The sequence below is a fragment of the Schistocerca serialis genome, chromosome 6, assembly GCF_023864345.2.
Source record: "Schistocerca serialis cubense isolate TAMUIC-IGC-003099 chromosome 6, iqSchSeri2.2, whole genome shotgun sequence".
Taxonomy (NCBI): Eukaryota; Metazoa; Arthropoda; class Insecta; order Orthoptera; family Acrididae; genus Schistocerca; species Schistocerca serialis.
In genome coordinates, this window is record NC_064643.1 from 761,091,471 (window position 1) to 761,115,208 (window position 23,738).

General features: G+C 42.8%; 1 protein-coding gene across 1 annotated transcript in view; it reads right to left on the bottom strand.

Moving 5' to 3' along the window:
* The window catches only part of LOC126485073 (laminin subunit alpha-1), a 715,911-nt gene that overhangs the window by 239,524 nt on the left and 452,649 nt on the right, over window positions 1-23,738 (bottom strand). The window contains exon 14 of the mRNA XM_050108676.1: window positions 7,983-8,089. Coding sequence (XP_049964633.1) covers window positions 7,983-8,089 — 107 coding nt within the window. The remainder of the gene's footprint in view (window positions 1-7,982; window positions 8,090-23,738) is intronic.

Genomic DNA, 23,738 nt, shown 5'->3' on the forward strand with positions numbered 1-23,738 from the left:
ACGTCAATAATGACCAACGCTTCGTTAAAGACCCATGATGGAAAGTTATGTACAGGGGTTGGACAAAAATATGGAAGCACCGTGTCAACAGATACCTGAATATAAATGCAGATTCCTGCGAAGCATGAAGGTTGTGCTCTGGTTTTTTGATCACAAACAGCAACTGTGCAATGTCCTCAGTACGTCGTAAGTGTCAGTCGTGGCCAACGGTGTTCTGTGTAGTTGTGAGTGCATTCTGTCTGAGCTAAGTGAATCTGAACGTGAGAAAACTATTTGTACTCGTATGGTAGATGTTTCTGTAACCACAGGAGCTCAAGTGTTTTGTGGTTTCAACAGACACCACATGGTAGGTTTATACTGCATACAGGAAAGCTCAAAAACATGATTCGCTAAGTTACAACGCGGATGAAAGTGTACATTTAATGATGACACAGGATAACTGAAGAAGTCTGTGATGAAAAATAAGAGGACGAAGTTTCAGAAGTCTCTGCGGAACTGAATGTCGCACTCAAGAACCCTCTCAGTACAAAAACAACATGGAGGGCGCTACAAAGAAATGGCTCAAATGGCTCTGAGCACTATGGGACTTAACTTCTAAGGTGATCAGTCCCCTAAAACTTAGAACAGCAGGAAATCGCAGAGCGAGCTGGAATTCCAAAACCACTCATCAGTGATGCAAATGCTCATAACAGGAGAACGTGGTGCCTACCCGTCAAAGAGGCCGTGATGAAAAAGAAGTGTAGGCCGCGACGCGCGAATACCCAGATGTTATACATCCAGTATTCGAGAACCAGAGCATTCAGTGGCTTGCAACAAACTCAGCACATACTTTGAAACCTTTATGAAAAGTTTTCCCTCTGACAACCCCCACAAAATGATGAAAGGGAAAACGTGCATGACGTCATAACGCTTACATTTATTGCTTCTTTGCTATAATTCTATTCGCAACACATTTAGCAGACAGTATCCACGTGCTGAATGTACTTAAAAGCGGGAAGGTAAGTGTTTATCTTTTTCTGTGTTTCCACGCAGTATATTTATTAAATTTGGCGCGTGTTTCTCTGTTTAAGAGGTTTCATCCCGCGTTTCTGTAAGTGTAAATTCATGCAGTCTGTAGCGCAGTAATTGCTCATTTGTTTTGTTTTGAAAGCGATCATCCGTCTGTTTAGTGAGCCAATTGGCCTCCAGCTCTCGGCTGATACACGCCTACTAGTTATTGAGAGCTCCAATGATGTGGGCGCGGTGGAGCCCCTTAGGCAGACAGCTTTCAGGGCTGGAAAGAAAGCCAGTGAGCACTCGGTCTGTCTGCCGGTGGCCTCATCCGAGACGTGGAGGCGGCCTTGCCTGTGGCTAGCGAGCGTGCAGAGTGCAGTCGTCTGGATGTTGTACCTCACGCCGGTACCATCGACGCCTGACGCACGGGTTCTGAGATGATTTTCAGTTCGTACAGACCGCTGGCGGTGGCGGTGAAGACTGCCGGCCTCACGCGCGTGGTGCAAGCAGAAAATTCTGGTCGTATGTAAAATCGCTAAGCGGGTCTAAGGCTTCCATTCAGTCCCTTGTTGACCAGTCTGATGGCAAAACGAAAGCCGAAGTTTTAAATTTCACGTTCAAGAAATCGTTCACACAGACATAGCAGTAGGCATACCTGGCGTAGAGAAACAGCTGAGAGATTTCAAAGCAAATAAATCATCAGGTCCGGATGGAATTCCAGTTCTGTTTTACCAAGAGTCCTCTACGACATTGGCCCTTTACCAATCTTGCATTTATCGTGAGTCTGTCGACCAGCACAAAGTCCCAAGCGACTGGAAAAAAGCGCAGGTGACTCCAGTGCACAAGAAGGGTAAAAGAACGGACCCGCAAAATTTCAGACCAATATCGCTAACTTGTGTTTAATGCAGAATCCTTGAGCATATTCTCAGTTCGAATATAATAAACTTTCATGAGACTGAGAACCTTGTGTCCACGAGTCAGCACGGTTTTAGAAAGCATCGCTCGAGCGACACTCAGCTTGCCCTTCTCTCACATGGTTTGCTGAGAACTACCGATGAAGGGTAACAGGCAGACTCCATATTTCTAGATTTACGGACATCATTTGACACGGTGCCCCGTTGCAGGCTGTTAGCGAAGGTACGAGCATATGGAGTGAGTTCACAGATATGTGAGTGGGTCGAAAACTCCTTAAATAATAGAACCCAGTATGCTGTCCTCGAAGGCGGGTTTTCATCAGAGGCAAGGGTATCGTCAGGAGTGCCCCAGGGAAGTGTGATAGGGCCGCTGTTCTCGCGATACATAAATTATTTGGCGGATAGGGTGTGCAGCAATCTGCCGTTGTCTGCTGATGATGCCGTGGTGTACGGTAAGGTATCGAAGTTGAGTGACTGTAGGAAGATACAAGACGACTTTGAAAAAATTTCCTGTTGGTGTGATGTATGCCAGCTGGTTCGAAATGTGGTAAAATGTAAGTTAATCCGGATGAGTAGGAAGATCAAACCTAAGTTTGGATACAGTATTGCTAATGTCCTGCTTGACACAGTCAAGTCGTTTAAATATCTGGGCAAAATTTTGCAGAGCGATATGAGGTGGAACGAGCATGTGAAAACTGTGGTAGGGAAAGCGAGTGGTCGAATTCGGTGTACTGGGAGAATTTTAGGAAGGAGTGGTTCACCTGTAACTAGACCGCACGTAGGACGCTGGTGCGAACTATTCTTGAGTACTGCTCGAGTGCTTGGGGTCCGTACCAGGTCGGATTCAAGCAAGACATCGAAGCAATTCAGAGGCCGGCTGCTAGATTTATCACCAGTGGGTTCGAACAACACGTAAATGTTACGGAGATGCTATGGTGCTATGGCAACTCAAATGGGGATCCCTAGAGGGAAGGCGACGTTCGTTTTGAGAAACACTTTAGAGAAAATTTATAGACTCGGCATTTTAAGCTGGCTGCCGAATGATTCTACTGCCGCCAACACACACTATGCATAAGGACCACGAAGATAAGATACGAGAAACTAGGGCTCACCCGGAAGCATATAAAGCGTCGTTTTTCTCTCGCCCTATTTGCGAGTGGATGAGGAAAGGAAATGAGTAGTAGTGGTGTAGTGTACCGTCCGCCAGGCACCGTGCGCTGGCTTGCGTAGTATTTATGTAGATATATATATATATATATATATATATATATATATATATATATATATAGATGCAGAAAATTATATCGTTGTACGACACGTAGTTCAGGAGATACGAGGGAAGGAGGAGATGGACAGAGAGAGAGAGAGAGAGAGAGAGAGAGAGAGAGAGAGAGAGTGAGGAGCAGACTCACAGGAAGAGAGAGTAGGAGGAGATGGGCATAGAAAGGAAAGAGGAGGAAATGGACAGAGAATGGGCGAGGGGAGTGGAGGACGTGGGCAGAGAGAAGGGGGAGTAGGAGGTGGACAGAGGGAGGGGGAAGGAAGCGATGGACTAATATAAATGAAATAACTACACACATCAAAAAACGTTTTGCATCACCTCGGGGGAACCCGTATAGAAAATTGGAATAGAAAAAAACATAAACATCATTCCCTCCCTTTTTATTGCTCATGAAAACCACACATTGCATGTTGTACCACCATACAGCGAGATCTTCAGTGGTGGTGGTGGTCCAGATTGCTGTACTCACCGGTACCTCGAATACCCAGTAGGACATCCTCTACCGTTGATGCATGCCTGTATCGTCTGGCATACTATCCACACGTTCCTCAAGGCACTTTTGGTCCGGATTATCCCCCTCCTCAACGGCGATTCGGTGTAGATCCTTCAGAGTGGTTGGTGAGTCACGTCGTTCATGAACAGCCCTTTTCAATCTATCCCAGGCATAGTTGATAGGGTTCATGTCTAGAGAACATGCTGGCCGCTCTATTCGAGCGATGTCGTTATCCTGAAGGAAGTCATTCACAAGATGTGCAATATAAGGGCGCAAATTGTCGTCCATGAAGACGAATGCCTTGCCAATATGCTGCCGATATGGTTGCACTATCGGTCGGAGGATGGCAGTCACGCATCGTATTGCCGTTGTGGTGCCTTGCATGACCACCAGCGGCGTACGTCGGCCCCACTTAATGCCACCCCAAAACAGCAGGGAACCTCCACCTTTCTGCACACGCTGGGCAGTGTTGAGACAGACTGGGTTGCCTCCAAACACGTCTCCGACGATTGTCTGGTTGAAGGCAAATGCGGCACTCATCGGTGAAGAGAACGTGATGCCAAACCTGAGCGGTCCATTCGACATGTCGGGCCCATCTGTACCGCTCTGTATGGTGTCGTGGTTGCAAAGATGGAGCTCGCCATAGACGTCGGGAGTGAAGATGCGCATCATGCAGCCTATTGCGCACAGTTTGAGTCGTAACACGACGTCTTGTGGCTGCACGAAAAGCATTATTCAACATGGTGGCTTTGCTGTCAGGGTTCCTCCGCAGGTAGCGGTGACTCACTGCAGTAGTAGCCCTTGGGCGACCTGAGCGAGGCATGTCATCGACAGTTCCTGTCTCCCTGTATCTCCTCCTTGGCCAAACAACATCGCTTTGGTTCACTCCGAGACTCCTGGACACTTCCCTTGTTCAGAGCCCTTCCTGGCACAAAGTAACAACGCGAACGAGATCGAACCGCGGTATTGACCGTCTAGGCATGGTTGAACTACAGACAACACGAGCCGTGTACCTCCATCCTGGTGGAATGACTGGAAGTGATAAGCTGTCGGGGCCCCTCCGTCTAATAGGCGCTGCTCATGCATGGTTGTTTACATGTTTGGGCAGGCGTAGTGACTCCTCTGAACAGTTAAAGGGATTGTGTCTGTGATACAATAACCAGTCAACGTCTGTCTTCAGGAGTTCTGAGAACTGGGGAGATGCAAAACTTTTTTTGATGTGTGTACATATCAGACCAACGCAGGTACTCAGTTAGTATACACATGCGGACCCGGCAATAGGATACACGTACTGTTCTTCTTGTCCCCTCTCTCTTTGTCCATCTCTTCCTCCCCTCTCCTCTCTCCACCTCGTCCTGCCCCAACTTTCTGTCGATTCCCTCTTTCCCTCTTTCTTTGTCTATTTCCTGCTCTGTTCATCTCCTCTTCCCCTCTCTGACACTGAGCTTTGTTTATTGTTACTGCCAACGCAACCTAGAGTAGGAACTGAAGTCTTAAAATGATGGGTAAATCGGCTGGGAACATTGGTACACGGGATGTCAGACATCTCTCCTGCTGCTGAATCTGTAAGGATAAGCTTCATTGACACTATTTGGCATAGTTTTAATCTGCAGACGGGTCGGATTACAAAGTTTCGGACGATTCAGATTCCATAATAGAATACCAACCATAAACATGTAAGTCATAAACAAAGCTTTCCTGTTTTTTATTAAAACAGACTGCGAGGAAGAAAACAAAACAGTACATAGTTGTGAGTACAGTTTTGTTTAAAACTGTGTAGAAGGAGTATAAAATAAGATTTCAGATGACAAGCCAATACCAAGCACCGTTATTTATTGTGTAAGGTTAATTCCATGCATGTGTGTAATTTCGTTGCAGTTTTAGGAGCTTCGGCCCTTCAGGAAACTTAATATGACGGTATAATGTTACGAAGAGACAGTTGAGGAGTGTCAGTGAGTTATGTTACATTGGAATTACGAGTTAAGCTGAATATTACGAGTGAAACGGATTGTCTACGTTGGGAGCAATGGGCTGTCTGTGGACCGGTTTGGTATCTTCAAAACTGTATTGCAATCTGTGGGAAGGCCGAGCTCCAGAACGGCTTAAATAAAAATAATAAATGGGCGACAACGCCTCGGGATTAATGCTCGTGCTGCCGTGCACTGTTGTTTCTGGTAATCTGCGTTATTGTTATTAAATTAACACGACTGAACTTGTCCCGTTCTGCTTTTGGACCGATGAGGTTTTATTCTTGGTGTATTCTGATGGACCGGTCATCGGCGAGACAAAGGAGCGTCGGTCCCAGAGATCTTGCAGCAGTTGTCTCAGGTAGGAAGCTCTGAAATCACACTTTCGACCGACATTTCGTTGCTGCGGTGCACCAGTACAAATAAACTCGTACAGAAAAATATCAGTAAAGTGTGGTACAATTTTCAGTTTCCTTTTTACCAGTTCTCCTTCGTTAACACCTCAAATTAAATTGAAATCTGTGCTGTTAAGGGCAATTTCAATGTCAGAACTTTACATAGGTTCATATAACAAGTGTGTTGACCTAACGGTTGTATAATTTAACTAACGATATTTTAAAAACACTAGGGATAAATACTTACAATTTTGTTCTATAGATGTTGTGAACTCACATTATTAAAGACAGTGCTGATGAAACAATACAGGCATTTACGTCATTTCTATTGATTGCTAGTTTTGTGAAAGATGTTTTCTAATAAGAAGGTTGCAGTGCGTACCCACACATCCATCTTCAATGTCAAACAGTAACCCAGAGTTATTGTTGCAGCAGCTCTTGCTAAATAATATTTGTAGGTATTCTAATCCGTTTAAATGTCTCACTTACATGTATTTATTTTGTGTGTGATTGAAGTGTGTTTGTGTCCCGTATCTGTGACCTCAGTCAATCTTTATTAGAGATAGGCGCTATGTATCAGATAATATTAGAAACATGTTAGCTCAGGATAGAGTCCGACCGTCTATGACTTGTACGAGTATTAAATGGACAGGTGTGTGACGCTTCAATCCCAACAGTTTGCGAGGTGTTTTGGTGAACGTCTTGCTACAGAACCTTTATGTGTTACGTGTAGTGAAGCACTTCCAAATTTTACAAAGTAACTGGTCAACTGCGCATTTACTTGTAGGACACGATGCAAATCATTAGAGAACACTGGCCGAATGACAGACGCTGCAACTTTTTCATAAATGGTCTTAACCGAACAGCTGTAGTAAATCGGAATAGTTCAAAGCAGAGATGAAGAAGTTAAAGCCGTTTAAATTATACAGGGTGATTCCGTGACGATATTACAAACTTTCGCGGATGATGGGGAAGGGCAAATGTATCAGTCTGAGGTAAGGAACTTTGGTCCGGAAACTATCGAGATGAAAGGTATAAGCAAAAATCGCTCCGATACCTCTGACTGTGAACCTCTTCTACTCCAGGTTCTTTTCTTCCACATATTGGGGAGAAGGTAGTATGGACTAAAACAATAAGAAAATTCCAATAAACATGGGCTCTACAGTACATAGCTTAAGAGCTATGAGCACTTCAATTTTCGAAACAGTGAAACAAATTTCTTCTACTGGAAGCTCCCTGCTTTTCATGTTTTGAAAGGAGGTAGTATGGAGCAGAACAAGAAAAAAATGTCCAGTAAACATGGGATCTAAAGTGCGTACCTAAACAGGTAAACAGCACTTGTTCATCTTTGCTACTGTGAAACACACTGAACAAGTGCGTTCTACTGAACAAGAGCCCATACCTCTTTAGGTGTGCATTTTAGAGCCAATGTTTCCTAGATTATTTTTTGTTTTGTTTTGGCCGATACCACCTCCCCTCACATATGGAAAACAAAAAGTCCACTTCAGAGGTATCAGAGCGACTTTCGCTTTAACTTTCACTTCGGTCATTCCGGGCCAGGGTATCCTACCTCAGACTGACACATTTAAACTTCTGAAAGTTTTTATCATCATCATCACGAAATCATCCTGTGTATTTATGACCTACGGCTGCATATCGAGATAAGGAATCAGAGCAAAAAAAAAAAAAGGTTCAAATGCTTCTGAGCACTATGGGACTTAACAGCTGAGGTCATCAGTGCCCTAGAACTTAGAACTACTTAAACCTAACTAACCTAAGGACATCACACACATCCATGCCCGAGGCAGGATTGGAACCTGCGACCGTAGTAGCAGCGCGGTTCCGGACTGAAGCGCGTGGAACCGCGCGGCTACTCCGGCCGGCCAGAGCACAGAGCAGCAGACGCAGCGCCGGTGGTGGCGGGGCAGGGCAGCTTACCTGGCAGCGGTCGCAGGCGCGGCCGGTCGTGTGGGGCCGGCAGGGGCACTGGCCAGTCACGATGTCGCACACCGCGCTCGTCGCGCCCACGGAGTGGCAGCCGCAGCCTGCAACACACAGAGAGAGCCGCACTGGTCACACCGGCAACATACTGCACACACCACTCGTACACGTCGCTCCATTTCTTGCCTCTTAATGTAATGAAAGTTTGGTCGCTTAGATCGTCACTCTCATATATTACACAAGCTTAGCTGGACACCAGTTTGGCTTCCGAGATAACGGAGGCGGAAAAGAAGCTGTCCTACGCCTTCACAGTATAGTATTGCATTGTATGTTAACCGGGGGCCTAGAAATGACGGATAGGCTCCGTCTACGCCGCAGCCGCAGTGGTCCACAACCCCACGACGGCTACCACAGTCCACTACACCCCTCCACAGCCCCACACTGAACCACGTTTTCAGAGTTTTGTGCCGTTCGGCCCCCGGCGGATCCCCCCCAGGGAACGTCTCACACCAGACGATTGTAGCCCCTATGTTTGCGTGGTAGAGTAATGGTGCTGTACGCGTACGTAGAGAACTTGTTTGCACAGCAATCGCCGACATAGTGTAGCTGAGGCGGAAAAAGGGGAACCAGCCAGCATTCGCCGAGGCAGATGGAAAACCGCCTAAAAACCATCCACAGACTGGCCGGCTCACCGGACCTCGACACAAGTCCTCCGGGCGGATTCGTGTCGGGAACCAGGCACTCCTTCCCAGTCCGGAAAGCCTTCACGGTATAGCAACATAAGAAAGTTTTAGAAGCAACAGAAAAATTTTCATGGATTTCAGGAAATTGTTCGACAACGTCTACTGGAACAAATTAATAGAAATTCTAAAGGTTATTGAACTAGACTATAGATAAAAAATAATTAAAAAACAGTACTAACAGTGCGACGTCGCAGGTTCAGTCTTTAGTTAAGGCTCATTTGAAAATGACAAGAAAAAAATATAGCTGCTAATGACTGACCGTGTTCATCAGGAGTGCGACAGAAAACGAGTTTACGGGATGTGCAGAAATCAGCCTTCTATGGGATGTGTGTATTACTCTTCACAAAATAGAAATCGTCGACATTCGAGAAATGCTTAAAACAAACCGTTAACTTGCATCACGAACACCGAATGAAAAATGGATCGCCACAGTAATCACCATCAAGATCGAAGGCGAGCTCCTTGCAAGATACAAACCGGCAGGACGTTCAGCTAGGTATCCACTCTTAAAGAATGCATATAGAATCATACTGGTGTAACGGGGTGATGAGAACTGAGGCAATGTGATGACATGCAACCGAATGCGAAACAGTCTGCCGTGGAGGTTATGACGAAACTGGCTATCTTTTATGGCATAGCTCCAGATAGAGCAATAATATGTTTTACAGGCACGAAAAAGAAAAACATTCAGAGGCTGGATTTGTCCGTTGCTTACAGGCGATATGAACTGCTATGTGACACACTTTTCAGGATGGGTGGTTTGCTCTTGAGGAGTATGATTTTTATACGCAGACAAGGAATCAGGCGAAAGCAAGTTACTTTGACCAGATATGGGCCAAAATAAGTTCTTACACTATATATTTGTAGTTCTCTGACGCCCATTTGTCCACTCTCGCCTGTCATGTAAATATTCCCTACTGCCCTTGCAAGATCATGCACACGAGAAAGAATCGTAGGGGGGAAAGAGCACCTCCAACTCGTCGCAGCAAAATAAATGACTTTCCACGCAAATTTACTATCAAGATCAACAGTCGACATAAGCGTATACGAATGCATTAAGGCATTGGTGTTGGTTGATCTTGGTACAACACTACTCGTACCTCTAATTTCCAGGGTTCCTTTCGCGTGCATTTCCTTTTCAAATCCTGACTGGTCGGAGTTGAAAACAAATTCCTTACTGAACGATGAGATGAACTTGTTTATCTCACCTACAAATGTTCGGGCCGATTCCGCAGCTTGCTGTGAATCGTCAGCTTGATGCATTGTTTGAAATTTCTTTATTTTACGTCTTCAAATTCTGTACCAATTTTTAGTTGTGCAACCGTCCACTGCTTCTCTTGAAATCATTGTAATCTATGTTGCGCGCAACTTGATGTGCACAGCGCAGTAGGTCACTATCAGGCACGTACCGTTAGTATCCGCTCCTTAGACAATGATTCTCCTTTACTATTGGATTTGTGGCTCTCTGTCCCACAAGGATGATCAAGTTCATTGCTTGACACGTGTTTCAGTATCTCTTCCACTTGTTAAGCATATATCGTCATCATTGTACTCCTCATGTACGTTGTCCGCACAATCGAGCGTATACGACACCAAACATACCTCTGACTCATCTTACAGAAACGCTAATATTTCACTTGCCACTTCTTTCTCACTCTGCGAAATTCCCTAGGTTCCTTTCTGACGAAATGACAACTTCGGCAACTGTTGTCGTAAATATAATTCAACACCTGTTTTGTTTATCGCTGCCACTGCTCTGCTCTGTATCAACACCACTAGCACTGTAAAACTGTTAGTGCGTTATTCGTCGACTGCGCAGTTCAACTACACTCCGTAGCCTCATACTGTGTTCGCCATTGGACACCTTCAGTCTGTAACACTGCGCTTATGGCACGCGATACTCTTTAAAGCCTGTACTATGTTAAGTTGACGGGCTTCACCTTATAAGAAAGGATTTTGGTATATATGTTGACTGCGTGTACCTGAATGGAGGCAAAATCAGACTTACACCCACTCAGTAACAACAATGATACGTCAAGCAAGTCTGAAGTGCAACTACACGTTAGGACGGACAAGAAACAACACAGCAGATGCTACCAATTGTTAATAAAACGGTCGCCAGCCTAATTAGGCATTAACTGAGTTTCTTCCCTGTACAATTGGATGTACGTTCAAGCATAACAACACGTAGTAACACTGCATTATATGGTAAATTTTAGAACCAGAAAATCTACTGAACTAATAATTTCACTTTCTGTACTAATATGAACAAGCCACAAATACACAACAATACACTATAATGTTTACTACAAACTTCTTACTGTCTATTGATCTGATTAAAATCGGGCATAGGTTACCCTAGAAATAGCACTTTCGAAACACACATACAATGTCAATTTTGAAAAAGGTCAAACACTGATAAATTTTGGTTTTATATTGACTTTAACCTTGCTGGTCAAATCAGTTCAGTACACTTCAGAATTCAAATGAATAGAAAAGGGGGGGGACCCTGAAACTGTTATGACCACTGTATTGAAAATTTTGATTATTGAAATCATTAAGCACTCAAGATTTCCAATATATGAGTTACTACTCTTTTTGTCTTATTTCCTGCTCATTTAACTACCACTATTTTTGTCTCAAATTAATTAAACTTCATTACTAAACCAATTTCAACATTATCTTCCAACTTTGTCAGACCTATATTATTTATCTATTATTTTATTAACAACAAAGTTCTTTAAACTTCATTCTAACATAGATAGGTCTGCAGGTAATTATTATTAACATAAATTTTAAATCTTCATCTCGGGACACTCTGATTGCACAACATGTGGAAAGGGCCCTGCCTAGGTTAGTTGTGAGGATAATTAAATGATAGTACAGTTCTGGTAAAATTTAAGTTGTTATTAAACAGTATCGAACAAAAGTAACACTGGTCCACACGAATACAGTACTAAAAGTTTCAACCTGTTCGTATCGATGTGGCGGTTGGCGGGCGGCGAGATGACGAGGCACCGAGCACACATACAATCACAGCAATGGCTCTTGAAGTATCGGCACTTTACTTCTTCATAGCGTCGCAATACTTTCCATTTAGTGCCTATGGAATATTGCCATGCTGTATAGGCGTCGGAAACGGCACATCCGAGGCTCAACGAAATCACGTTTTCCAGGAGAGCCTCCTCGATCCAGAACGTGTTTCTCAGACCGATGCCCAACTCCGACTACTACTACTGCTGAGCCCGTTATGCCGTGCAGCGCCCGTGTGCATTTTCCCGCGCTCGCCTGCCATCCACCTTTTACCGCTCCCCTACAGACAGGGTATTCACCTGAGGTTTTGCATTCTACATATCCTAATACATTGCCTACGTATGGACCAGACGCACAATTACAACTTTGACATCTTACAATAGTTTCAACGTTTCTTACATTTCAATTTTGTTATAATATTAATTGCTTGCAATTTGACATAAACATTAATATTCACATCGAAAATTGTTTACAGTTTCTTTAACATAATGACATGAAAAGAAATGAAATCAAAACATCGATTACACTAATTTACCGAAAACCAGAAGAAAAAAATTATTATATGTACAATAGTATAGCGTTGGTGTTGTTACAAGTCCCGCCCCCTGTTGCCGTTAGCAGCCAATGTTGTGGTTGCATGGCAGACAATATGTGGGACGTCGAAGGCAGTATACATCATTGGCCTTTCGCGACGTCGCACTCCAGAGGTTCCTTGTAAGTACAGCAATAGTAAAGACAAGAAATACAAAGAGGAAGCTAGACCTCTTAAAGGCGTTAGACGAAGATGTCATCTGTCCCAATCCCTGTTTGACACCTACATAGAACATGCAACAAACGAGTGAAAGAGTACTGTATATGTATCAGAATAAATAAAGAAAGAATAAAGATGCTCATGTTTGCAGATATCATAACTGTGATAGTCCCAGATGAAAAACATCTCCAAATAATTGTAGAAGTTATAGATGTAATACTAACGGATGAGTACGACATGGCAATAAACCGAAAAAGACAGGAATATTCGTGTGGTCCAAGAAAGCAATAGAAATAAACATTAAAACTAAAGGAAATAAAATAAAAGAAACAAGATAATACAAATATTTTGGAAGTAAGGCGACGGAAGACGCAATGAAGTCATAAGACAAAGAATTTGAGAAGCAAAAGCAATGTTCATGTATGTAAGAAAAATACTTTGTTGAAACAAGATAAATTCTGAAATGAATAAAAGAATGGTTAAGAGCTGTATAATTGGAGTGTAGCGCTGTATGGCTGTAAAATAATGCACAATAGTTGAAAAAGAAATCTCGAAATACTTGAGGGATGGTGCGGGAGACATGTGTTAATGATATAAAGGACAGATAAACCACCAACCAGGAAGTCTCAAAATAATTGGCGAAGAAAGGTCATTTAGGGGAACAACAGATCAAAGAAAACCACATTGGTCACATAACACGACGCAGCAGGTGACCTCTAAGTGTTCCCATGCTGACCTAACGACATCGTCAGTTGGTCACTGGATGAGCCAACTTGGACTGTAGATCAGTGGTTGTAGACTCTTCTTTTCCATTAAACCTATACAAAAATGACATTACAATGCACGCAACACTGTTGCACATATAACACTTCATCTGCAGATCGAATGAAGACAGTTTCAAGTCACCTCTATAAATTTCTGAGGACAGCAATGCGAAGTACCTCAATTGTCACTGAGAATTCTGGTAATAATTACTATTATATCTGGTGGCTTCTATATTTCATACGGAGAAATATTCGATAAATATCGAAACAAGCAAAATAACGACAGGAAAACTTCACCATATAAATATTTTTTCTTGCTAAGCGTCTTTGACATATTAATTCCTTGTTCTTGGCTCATATTCAAAACATATTTATTGTTCGTATTTACAGATATGAGTATTAAAGACACTTTGCAGGCTTCTTGTATCTTTGGATGCTCTGTTATTTATTATAATACGTATTTTGTGCGAGTCGTTGACAAGAGTATCACATTCTCAGCTTTTTACGACACAAATTAACAACGATACAGGGCATGTATTTATTAATGTTCTTTAATTTAAAAGATTAACCAATAACTTTTAAATACTCGAGGCAGTGCAGAATACCATTGGCCCAGATTTTGCGTTGAGGTGTACACTCACAATCTCGCACAACTTTTATCTACATGGTATCCGCTGGAGCGCATCGAAAACACCTTATAAATCCATTATGCTATTAAGAGACTGTAATGATACGATTTTCCTCCTGTGCTAAGTTAAAGATTTCTTGCCCTTCTGGGATATGCGTGAAAGCTTTGCACCAGCAGTCACACTACCAAATCAGCGGGAACGTTATGCGGGCAGTCTGTATAGAAGGCGAAATGGGCATGTTCCACGCTACTGCATGTGCAGTTACGGGGGATATTATTTTAATTGAGGACGTTATGGTTTTATCTGAATATAGTGGAGTCACACAAAATATTATCTCTCAGATCACGCAATTAAGGTATCTCAGTGTGTAGGTACTTTCCAAATTGTGTTTCGACTCGGGAAGGAAACTAAAACCAGAATCACAAAAGGCAAGCACGTGTCTGTATATTACATCATAAATGTACTTTCCACTTCAGTTGGACGTACTAATCAAAACAAAAGAGATGAATGAGATGACCCAAAGAATTTCGTAGATACAAGTCAGGAAAAATTTCTGTAGCATTAGACAATACAATGCACTGTGAAATATTAATATTTCTGTAGCATTAGACAATACAATGCACTGTGAAATATTAATGTAACTGAATAAAAGTGTTACGTGTATTTTTTTAATGTTCATTCTTCGGATCATAAAACTATTTTTGAAACGTGGGTTTGTTGATAGCACTACAATACTGATTTTACAAACACAGTTTCATCCAAGCAATCTGTGGAATGCAGTACATCTCGAACGAAAATCTCAAGCAAATCAGGACAAGAAACGATTAAAGAATGAGCAAAATGTACAGCCTTACACGTGTCACTCTCTTGCATTGCCTCTCATACGTCCATATCTACTCTGCTTAAAGAAGTAGTTAAGATAAAGGTTTATGTCTCGTCGAGGTCTTTATAGACGCAGCAAATGTGTGAATTTTAACCAAGACGACTCTTGATTAATCTGATGGCAGCAATAAATTCCAAATCTGTCTCATCGAAAGATACTTAATTTTCTTCACAACGTTTCTTAAGGCGTCAGTAATCTAATGCGTTTAAATCTTGAGCCGCTAGGTAAGTAACATATTGTTGTTGTTGTTTCTGTTGTTAGGGTCTTCAATTGGAAGACTTGTCTTGTGTAACTCTCCACGCTAGTCTCTCCAGTGCGAATCCCATCATTTCATCATTTTTGTAAGTTATTCCAACCTTCAACCACCTGAACCAAGTCTACAATTTCCCCCCCCCCCCCCCCCCCCCACACACACACACACACTACCCACACTGACGATTCTTTTATGCTTTGGGTTACTTCTGCCTTTTAGTCAAATAGTGCCAGAAATTTATTTTATCTCCAATTATATACAGTCTATCTTTTCAATTATCCGATTTACCTAAGTAATTTTCATTTTTTTCTGCAGCGTCACATTTCAAAATCTTCTATTTTCTTCTTGTCTGTACTGTTTATTGTCCATGTTTCACTTCCATACACAGCTCTGCTGACGACTAATACGTTCAGCAAAGACTTTCTAGCGCTTTCTATTAAATGTTAAAATATCTCCCTTTTTCAGAAAAGCTTTCCTTGCTGTTGCAATTTTGCAAATTATACCGTCTTTACTCCAGTCATCATCACTTATTTTGCTCCCAAAGTAGGATATTCGGTACTATAATTAGTGTCTTCGTTCTAAATCTAACTCCCCTGGCATCAACTGATTACATTCGACTACATTTCGCTATTCACGTTTTACTGTTGTTGATGTTTATCTTATAATCTCTTTCGAAGACACTTTCGTTCAACTGCTCTTTTACGATGTTTCTCGTCTCCGACAGAACTACAATGTCGTTGCCAAACCCCACAGTTTCTGGTTGTTCTCCCTGAACTTTAATTGATCTCAAAATTTTTCCTTTACTGCTTGCTCAATGTTCAGATCGGGAAAACGCTACGACCCTGTATGACTCCCTTCTGAACTATAGCATCCTTTTCATGTCGTTCGAATGTTATAGCTGATGTCTGTTTCTGTAAAAGTGGTAAATAACCTTTCCGTTCTTGTATTTGATCCCTTTTACAATCGGTATTTTGAGAGAGCATATTCCAGTCAGCATTGTCAAAAGCCTACTGTAGGTCTAAAGCTGCTATAAAAGTGCGTTAGAATTTTTTCAGTCTTCTAAGATGATATCTTCTAACACTAAAGTGGGTAATTGATTTGCTAAATCAGATTAAGGTTTTATTGCTTCTCATTCATCGCACTGATAGATATGTATAACAGTTGCTCGTTTGTTGAACAGTTTTCTCATGTTTACCTTTGATTATTCACACTTAAGCAGATGCATGATTACGAGTTTGTGTATCAAATTGTGTGTTTTCTGTCCATACGAATGTAGCGTGATCATTATTTAGACAGCAGAATTTGCTAATTTTGATGTGCTCTTTCATTGTACGTATTACTTAAGTTCACTTTCTGAACAGATTATCTGCAGACTTGTTGTACAGAACATCCTTGACAGTTGCGACATAAAAGCACATAAGAGTAAATACGAATGGGATTCATTAGTATTTTATTTTTATTTCGTCATTACCTTCAAACGAAATAATGATTAGGACTCCTTGAATTTTCTTTTCAGGCTTCGAGATAGTTCTTCTCTCCGATGTACGTTGAGAATTGCAACCATTCTGTGAGCACCGATATTTTTCACATCTGCTTCGTGCGCCTCCTTGGCAGTACTGATCTTAAGGAAGGAAGGAAGGCTGGTTTTAACGTCCAGTCGACATCGAGGTCATTAGAGACGGTGCACAAGCTTGGTTAGTGTCAAGGATGGTGAAGAAAATCGGCCCTTTCAAAGGAACAATCGAGGGGTTTGCCTGCAGCAATTTAGGGAAATCACGCAAAAGCTAAATCTGGATGGGCGGACGCGGGTTTCAACCGTCGTTCTCCTGAGTAGTACCCATCTTAATACTTTTTGAATTCGTAAACATTCCTCCATCTTCCTGTAGTCGCTATGATGACCCTGAACTTCGGTCGATCCTCTTTTTCAGATCCATATTCAACCATGCCTGATGTCTGTTTCACCCACCAGAAAATTCCTTTTACGAATTAAAAGTCCTCAAAAACTAACAGTTCTTAATAAATAAGGAAGCAGCTGCGTAATGGTGCGAAATGTCTGTGACTACTGAGGAGCATCTATTCAGAATGCGATATTGCCTAATATTGACTCTACGTCCAAACGGCGATGACGTAACGTCAGGTTAAAGATTGCTTTGAATTAACTTATTCCTGGGGCTGCTTCGCTGACATTGTCACGGTGTTGAGCACAGTGGTGGTTTATCAATCTCAACAACTTGTTTAGCCACCAAAATCTTATGCGTGATCTTCTAGATGAATCCCGCCGACGACCACCTGCGTGTCACTTGGTGGGATCAGATTAAGGTCCTCCTTCCTCGCCGAACTGCTTTATTATGCAGTCATAACCGTTGATTTGTATCTCCTAAAGAACCAGTCTCATTTGTTGGAGCTGTACCGCCGGAAAATCAGCTCTTTATGTTACTCCTCCAGAGATCGTCTTCAAGTCATTATCTCTTCCCACATGTCCTAAGCATTCCGTAGCGGTTCGATATCATCCATTCCATTTCCATCAAGTACGCCGCTTACAGATATTCATCGTAACGTCAAAAGTTATTGTCGATACGTCAGTAAAACAGTACGTTTCCGAAAGTCTGTCAGTACTTTCCTCTGCAGGAATATGGAATACATTATAATAATCGTTGTCTGTTCATCTATGAAAGAAGTAAACTACATTCCTCATCGCTATAACTGATATTTATCTTTTAGCGTTATACAAAGGCTGAAATAACAAGTGTTTCAGTTTCGATAAAGGTCTTTCAAAATGTGGTCAGTCAGAGGAAAAAAAAAAGATTGCGGTTTATCGTCCTGCCGACGACATTAGGGTTTAAGGGAAGAAAAATTAGTTTGATTACATGTTACTCCATTGAGCTCCACTTTAGGAACTGCATTTTCATATTATTCATGACTTTCCTTTAGCGAATTCTTCATACCTGTGATAAACGTTCTACTAAAGCAAGGTGTCACATGCGTAAAACATTAAGGGCTCTTGGAGGGAACTGGTGAAATTCAGTGTCAGTTGTATGTATATTTTATATGTCATTTATAGAGAGCTGAAATGCGATCAACAAATGCCACATTGAAGAATCTACCAGCACCTCATAAAATTCAGATGGGGAACTTAAGTCAGAGATGAATTGTAGCCATCAAACAACTCGCCAGACCCTTGCAGCGTCTGACTATTTTAGAGAGTCTTAGAATTTTGCTCTAACATTTCACTTGTATTCGTCAGGCGACAAGAGAAATTTTCTGTTTGATACGGCTTTGAGATTCTTAACCGCAGGAAATGTTCAAATATTGTCGCTTCAGTTAACGGTATTATTAAAAAGCGCTTCTAGAGCTTGTGTCTCTTTTACAGAAGTACTTTGCTTGCACTGCGTGTTCTTGATGGCGTGTAGAGGTGTAAAAGGTGATACAAGGCTATTCTAAATTCGGAGAATGTGGGATCCGTTATGCACACGAAATAATAGCTCGTTCTACAATAAAAGAATGAAAAATGCGGAACAGCCTTTGGATAAAGGTTTGAATTTAGAGCGGTGTTACTTTCCTGCTGTCATGGTGAATGACATCTTTCGATAAGGCGACAAATGATTAATCACATATAAAAAGTATCCTTTGAGGTCTAGGAGTAGAAGGGATTCGTAAGGTAGGAAATTAGTGACATTTTGACTGAAATGTGGAAGCAAGTTACCATTTATTAAATCGAAATCTGCAATTTCTAAATAAAAATATAAAAGTCTCTCTGTATCGGTAAAAGTTTTTCCTAAAACGTGAGCAGAAGCTTCTGTACCTACTTTGTACGTAACAGTTTACAACAATAACCGTTTATAGGAGATATTGTAGACGAAATAGTTCGTGCACCAGAAACACGTATTTAAAAAACTCTTTTGCTTTGTAACAGCAAAACCGTTAACGGTGCAACTTATAAGACTGATTTCAGTAATAGTATCAGTTTTCTTTACAACGCTAGGCAGTTGTGGTACGACACAACTTCTGTTGTGCGAGATGTCGCCGTGGTTCACACACTGGACTCGCATTCGGAAGGATGGCAGTTCTCGTCCCTCTCCGCTCATAAGCATTTATGTTTACTGTGGGTTTCCTAAACCATTTAAGTCAAACGACGTGATGGTTCCCTCGAAAATGAAGCGGTCACATTACCCTCCAGTCCAAACTCCGGCCCTAACGCTTAGTCATTTGATTCCTAGTCCACTGTATAATCTGATCAGTTGCACACAACGATGATTTTATAAGCTATTGACTTACTGTTGCAGAGCGATAAGGTCCCCGGTTAGTACGGGTTTGTGAAGGAGTCACGGTGAAATTAATGAATCTGGTTCAAATGGCTCTGAGCACTATGGGACTTAACATCTTAGGTCATCAGTCCCCTAGAACTTAGAACTACTTAAACCTAACTAACCTAAGGACATCACACAACACCCAGCCATCACGAGGCAGAGAAAATCTCTGACCCCGCCGGGAATCGAACCCGGGAACCCGGGCGTGGGAAGCGAGAACGCTACCGCACGACCACGAGATGCGGGCTTTAATGAATCTGGTTTTGTAATCTGGTATCATTGGTTTGATGGGCCACAAAGTGGTAGATGCTGAGGGAGCGGATCTGTACTGGTGAATGTTTTATCAGACAATGATTCTTCACTAAACACAAAGAATATTTTGGCGTCAACTGAATTACTCAAACGAGGGAGCGTGCTGTGCGTTGTACAGGAAGAATTATCTACTCCTCTCTATTTTTTTTAAAGGCCCAGAGTCTAACATCCGAAAGAACAGTTCAGAATCCCAAATTAAAATGTAATATCTTCCGAGATCAACAAAATAATTATATCGCAGAATTTGGCTTATCAAGATCTACTATTATCATTTTTTAAAAAGGAAGTTGATGCCGATAACTCGGTGACTAATCGAGCGAGGTGGCTATGAGGGCAGCTTATGGGTCGTATCTGGGTAGGTCAGTCGGCAGAGCACTCGTCCGGGAAAGTCAAAGGTCCCAAGTTCAAGTCCCAGTCCGGCATACAGTTTTAATCTTCCAGGGCGTTACAAATCAGCGCACACGAGGCTGCAGTGTGGAAGTTCATTCTGAAAACAAACATAAATGTGAATACGGCTAGCAGTTTTATCCCTCTTCCTTGCGACGTATAGGATCTAATGCAGGATCTTATGGGTGTTTGTAGCGAACATCCGTAATTCACATTTTCATTTTGGGGATCGAGGAATATTCCAGGATGAGTACAGTTGCCTTCTGTGTATCTTGTACACATGGCAGCAGAAAAACTGACCGGCGGAAATCGCAGCCAGAGTTAAAAGTCCGGTACAGCACTGACGCGAATGAAACGCAACATGCCATATATTTCAACCTACCTCGGGAACATGCAGATGAGGGAACATTAGGTCAAAAATTAAAGAAAATTGACCTTTTCGGTATTCCAGATCTGTTCCAAGAAGTCAAAAAATATTTTCTGCAAATAGGTTATGCTGGTATCATCCATAGTCTAGGACAAGTTAACTGAAAGTTCTTAAATGGTCACTGTGCCGAGTAAACAACATGCAGGCTTTAAATGTAAAATGTCTCATGTTCGAGTCCATGTGATGATTTTTTTCGCCATGAGAAATATATTTTTCTGCTTCAACATTTGTTGTCTACAAAGCCCTCAACTGTATTACACGAAACACATTTCTATGATGAGCAGCTACTTTGCCACATAAGATGCGACGGAATCTTCGCTATAAATCAATGGGAGTCATTTCAGGCGGAGACTGACCTCCCTATAATCGCAGACTTTAATTTACTACCTCTGTTTGGAATAATACGTGAAAATTACTCATACAGTTTTAGTGATATTGCGCGGTTACAAGCAGACAGTCTGTCGAGTCGATTTAGTTTTGCAAGGACACGATTCGCTCTATAACAACCAGTGAAAATAGCAGAGCGGGTCATGTACCTGCGTCCATCACTTCCTGTCGAGTAACATCATTCGTGCGCCGTTCCTCATCGTGAACAAGCTATTTGTGAGCGTGTCATTACTCTTGTGGACTTTGACAGCGTTCTAAGTGCGCTGCGCGACGATGCATAAAACGTTATCGAAGTATTAGAGAATCCATCTGACATGTGTGAACTGCGCTTTCGCATGTAACAGCACCTGTCAAGGAAAACGAACTTGTCAACACGTCACGGCAAAGTCGTTTTTTACACGCAGTGTATTGAAATACACTGTAACACTGCCTTTCTCTGGTGGTCTGTGGATTCCGTTCGGCGTCCGCTTCAGGAGGCCAGACTACTTGGGAAACGTGCCGCGACAAATGTGAGGCTCCGTGATGATCATCGACTCCACCAATTAGCGTTTGCCGAAGAATGTCAGTCGTGATTGGCGGAATGTGATATTTTCCGACGTGTCGGTATTGTCGTCAGTGAATGATTGTACAGTACGAATATACAGGCCGCGTGGTGTCCGTTTCAACGCCTAATACATCCAAGTGTTCACAGTGGTCGTGTGTATCAGTTTGACAGTGGCTGTATTCCTATGGACTTCGAATGGTTCACGAGACAGGTGGTCGACTTGAAGCCGCCCATGAGTAATAATACTATTGTCCCACCAGTGCGACAACGATATGCTGAGGGAGTAATCTGTTTCCTCCAAGACTACTCTGCTACATACATGTCAGCGATGGCGCAGCAGCGTAGTTCAAAACAGAGTGAGATTTCTCTTCCCTATTGGCCTTCTTCTGCACCAGCCCAAAATACTTTCGAAAATGTATGGGCAGAGATGAAACACGATGCGATGCGAGAAAACTGGGCTGCCCCGCGCCGTGAATTCGTGATGACCTTTGGAACGTCGTCCTAGCTGAGTGGGAAGAAGTGGCAGAAAACGAAAGATTTTTTACTCACCTCGTAGGTTACTGACAGTCAACTGAAAATTAAGGCCTTTGGACTGAATATTAAGTGGCAAAAAGCTACTTCTGTGCCCTTTTGAGGACCGAAAAATCGTATTAAGAACTGTGAACCATTCGTTTTGTTAATATTATGAAAGTGTCTTGAAAGAAGGATATAAAATGAACATCAACAAAAGTAAAACGAGGATAATGGAATGTAGTCGAATTAAGTCGGGTGATGCTGAGGGAATTAGATTAGGAAATGAGACACTTAAAGTAGTAAAGGAGTTTTGCTATTTGGGGAGCAAAATAACTGATGATGGTCGAAGTAGAGAGGATATAAAATGTAGACTGGCAATGGCAAGGAAAGCGTTTCTGAAGAAGAGAAATTTGTTAACATCGAGTATAGATTTAAGTGTCAGGAAGTCGTTACTGAAAGTTTTTGTATGGAGTGTAGCCGTATGGAAGTGAAACATGGACGACAAGTAGTTTGGACAAGAAGAGAATAGAAGCTTTCGAAATGTGGTGCTACAGAAGAATGCTGAAGATTAGATGGGTAGATCACGTAAGGAATGAGGAGGTATTGAATAGGATTGGGGAGAAAAGAAGTTTGTGGCACAAATTGACTAGAAGAAGGGACCGGTTGGTAGGACATGTTCTGAGGCATCAAGGGGTCACCAATTTAGTATTGGAGGCCAGCGTGAAGGGTAAAAATCGTAGAGGGAGACCAAGAGCAGATTCAGAAGGATCTAGGTTGCGGTAGGTACTGGGAGATGAAGAAGCTTGCACAGGATATACACTCCTGGAAATTGAAATAAGAACACCGTGAATTCATTGTCCCAGGAAGGAGAAACTTTATTGATACATTCCTGGGGTCAGATACATCACATGATCACACTGACAGAACCACAGGCACATAGACACAGGCAACAGAGCATGCACAATGTCGGCACTAGTACAGTGTATATCTACCTTTCGCAGCAATTCAGGCTGCTACTCTCCCATGGAGACGACCGTAGAGATGCTGGATGTAGTCCTGTGGAACGGCTTGCCATGCCATTTCCACCTGGCGCCTCAGTTGGACCAGCGTTCGTGCTGGACGTGCAGACCGCGTGAGACGACGCTTCATCCAGTCCCAAACATGCTCAATGGGGGACAGATCCGGAGATCTTGCTGGCCAGGGTAGTTGACTTACACCTTCTAGAGCACGTTGGGTGGCACGGGATACATGCCGACGTGCATTGTCCTGTTGGAACAGCAAGTTCCCTTGCCGGTCTAGGAATGGTAGAACGATGGGTTCGATGACGGTTTGGATGTACCGTGCACTATTCAGTGTCCCCTCGACGATCACCAGTGGTGTACGGCCAGTGTAGGAGATCGCTCCCCACACCATGATGCCGGGTGTTGGCCCTGTGTGCCTCAGTCGTATGCAGTCCTGATTGTGGCGCTCACCTGCACGGCGCCAAACACGCATACGACCATCATTGGCACCAAGGCAGAAGCGACTCTCATCGCTGAAGACGACACGTCTCCATTCGTCCCTCCATTCACGCCTGTCGCGACACCACTGGAGGCGGGCTGCACGATGTTGGGGCGTGAGCGGAAGGCGGCCTAACGGTGTGCGGGACCGTAGCCCAGCTTCATGGAGACGATTGCAAATGGTCTTCGCCGATACCCCAGGAGCAACAGTGTCCCTAATTTGCTGGGAAGTGGCGGTGCGGTCCCCTACGGCACTGCGTAGGATCCTACGGTCTTGGCGTGCATCCGTGCGTCGCTGCGGTCCGGTCCCAGGTCGACAGG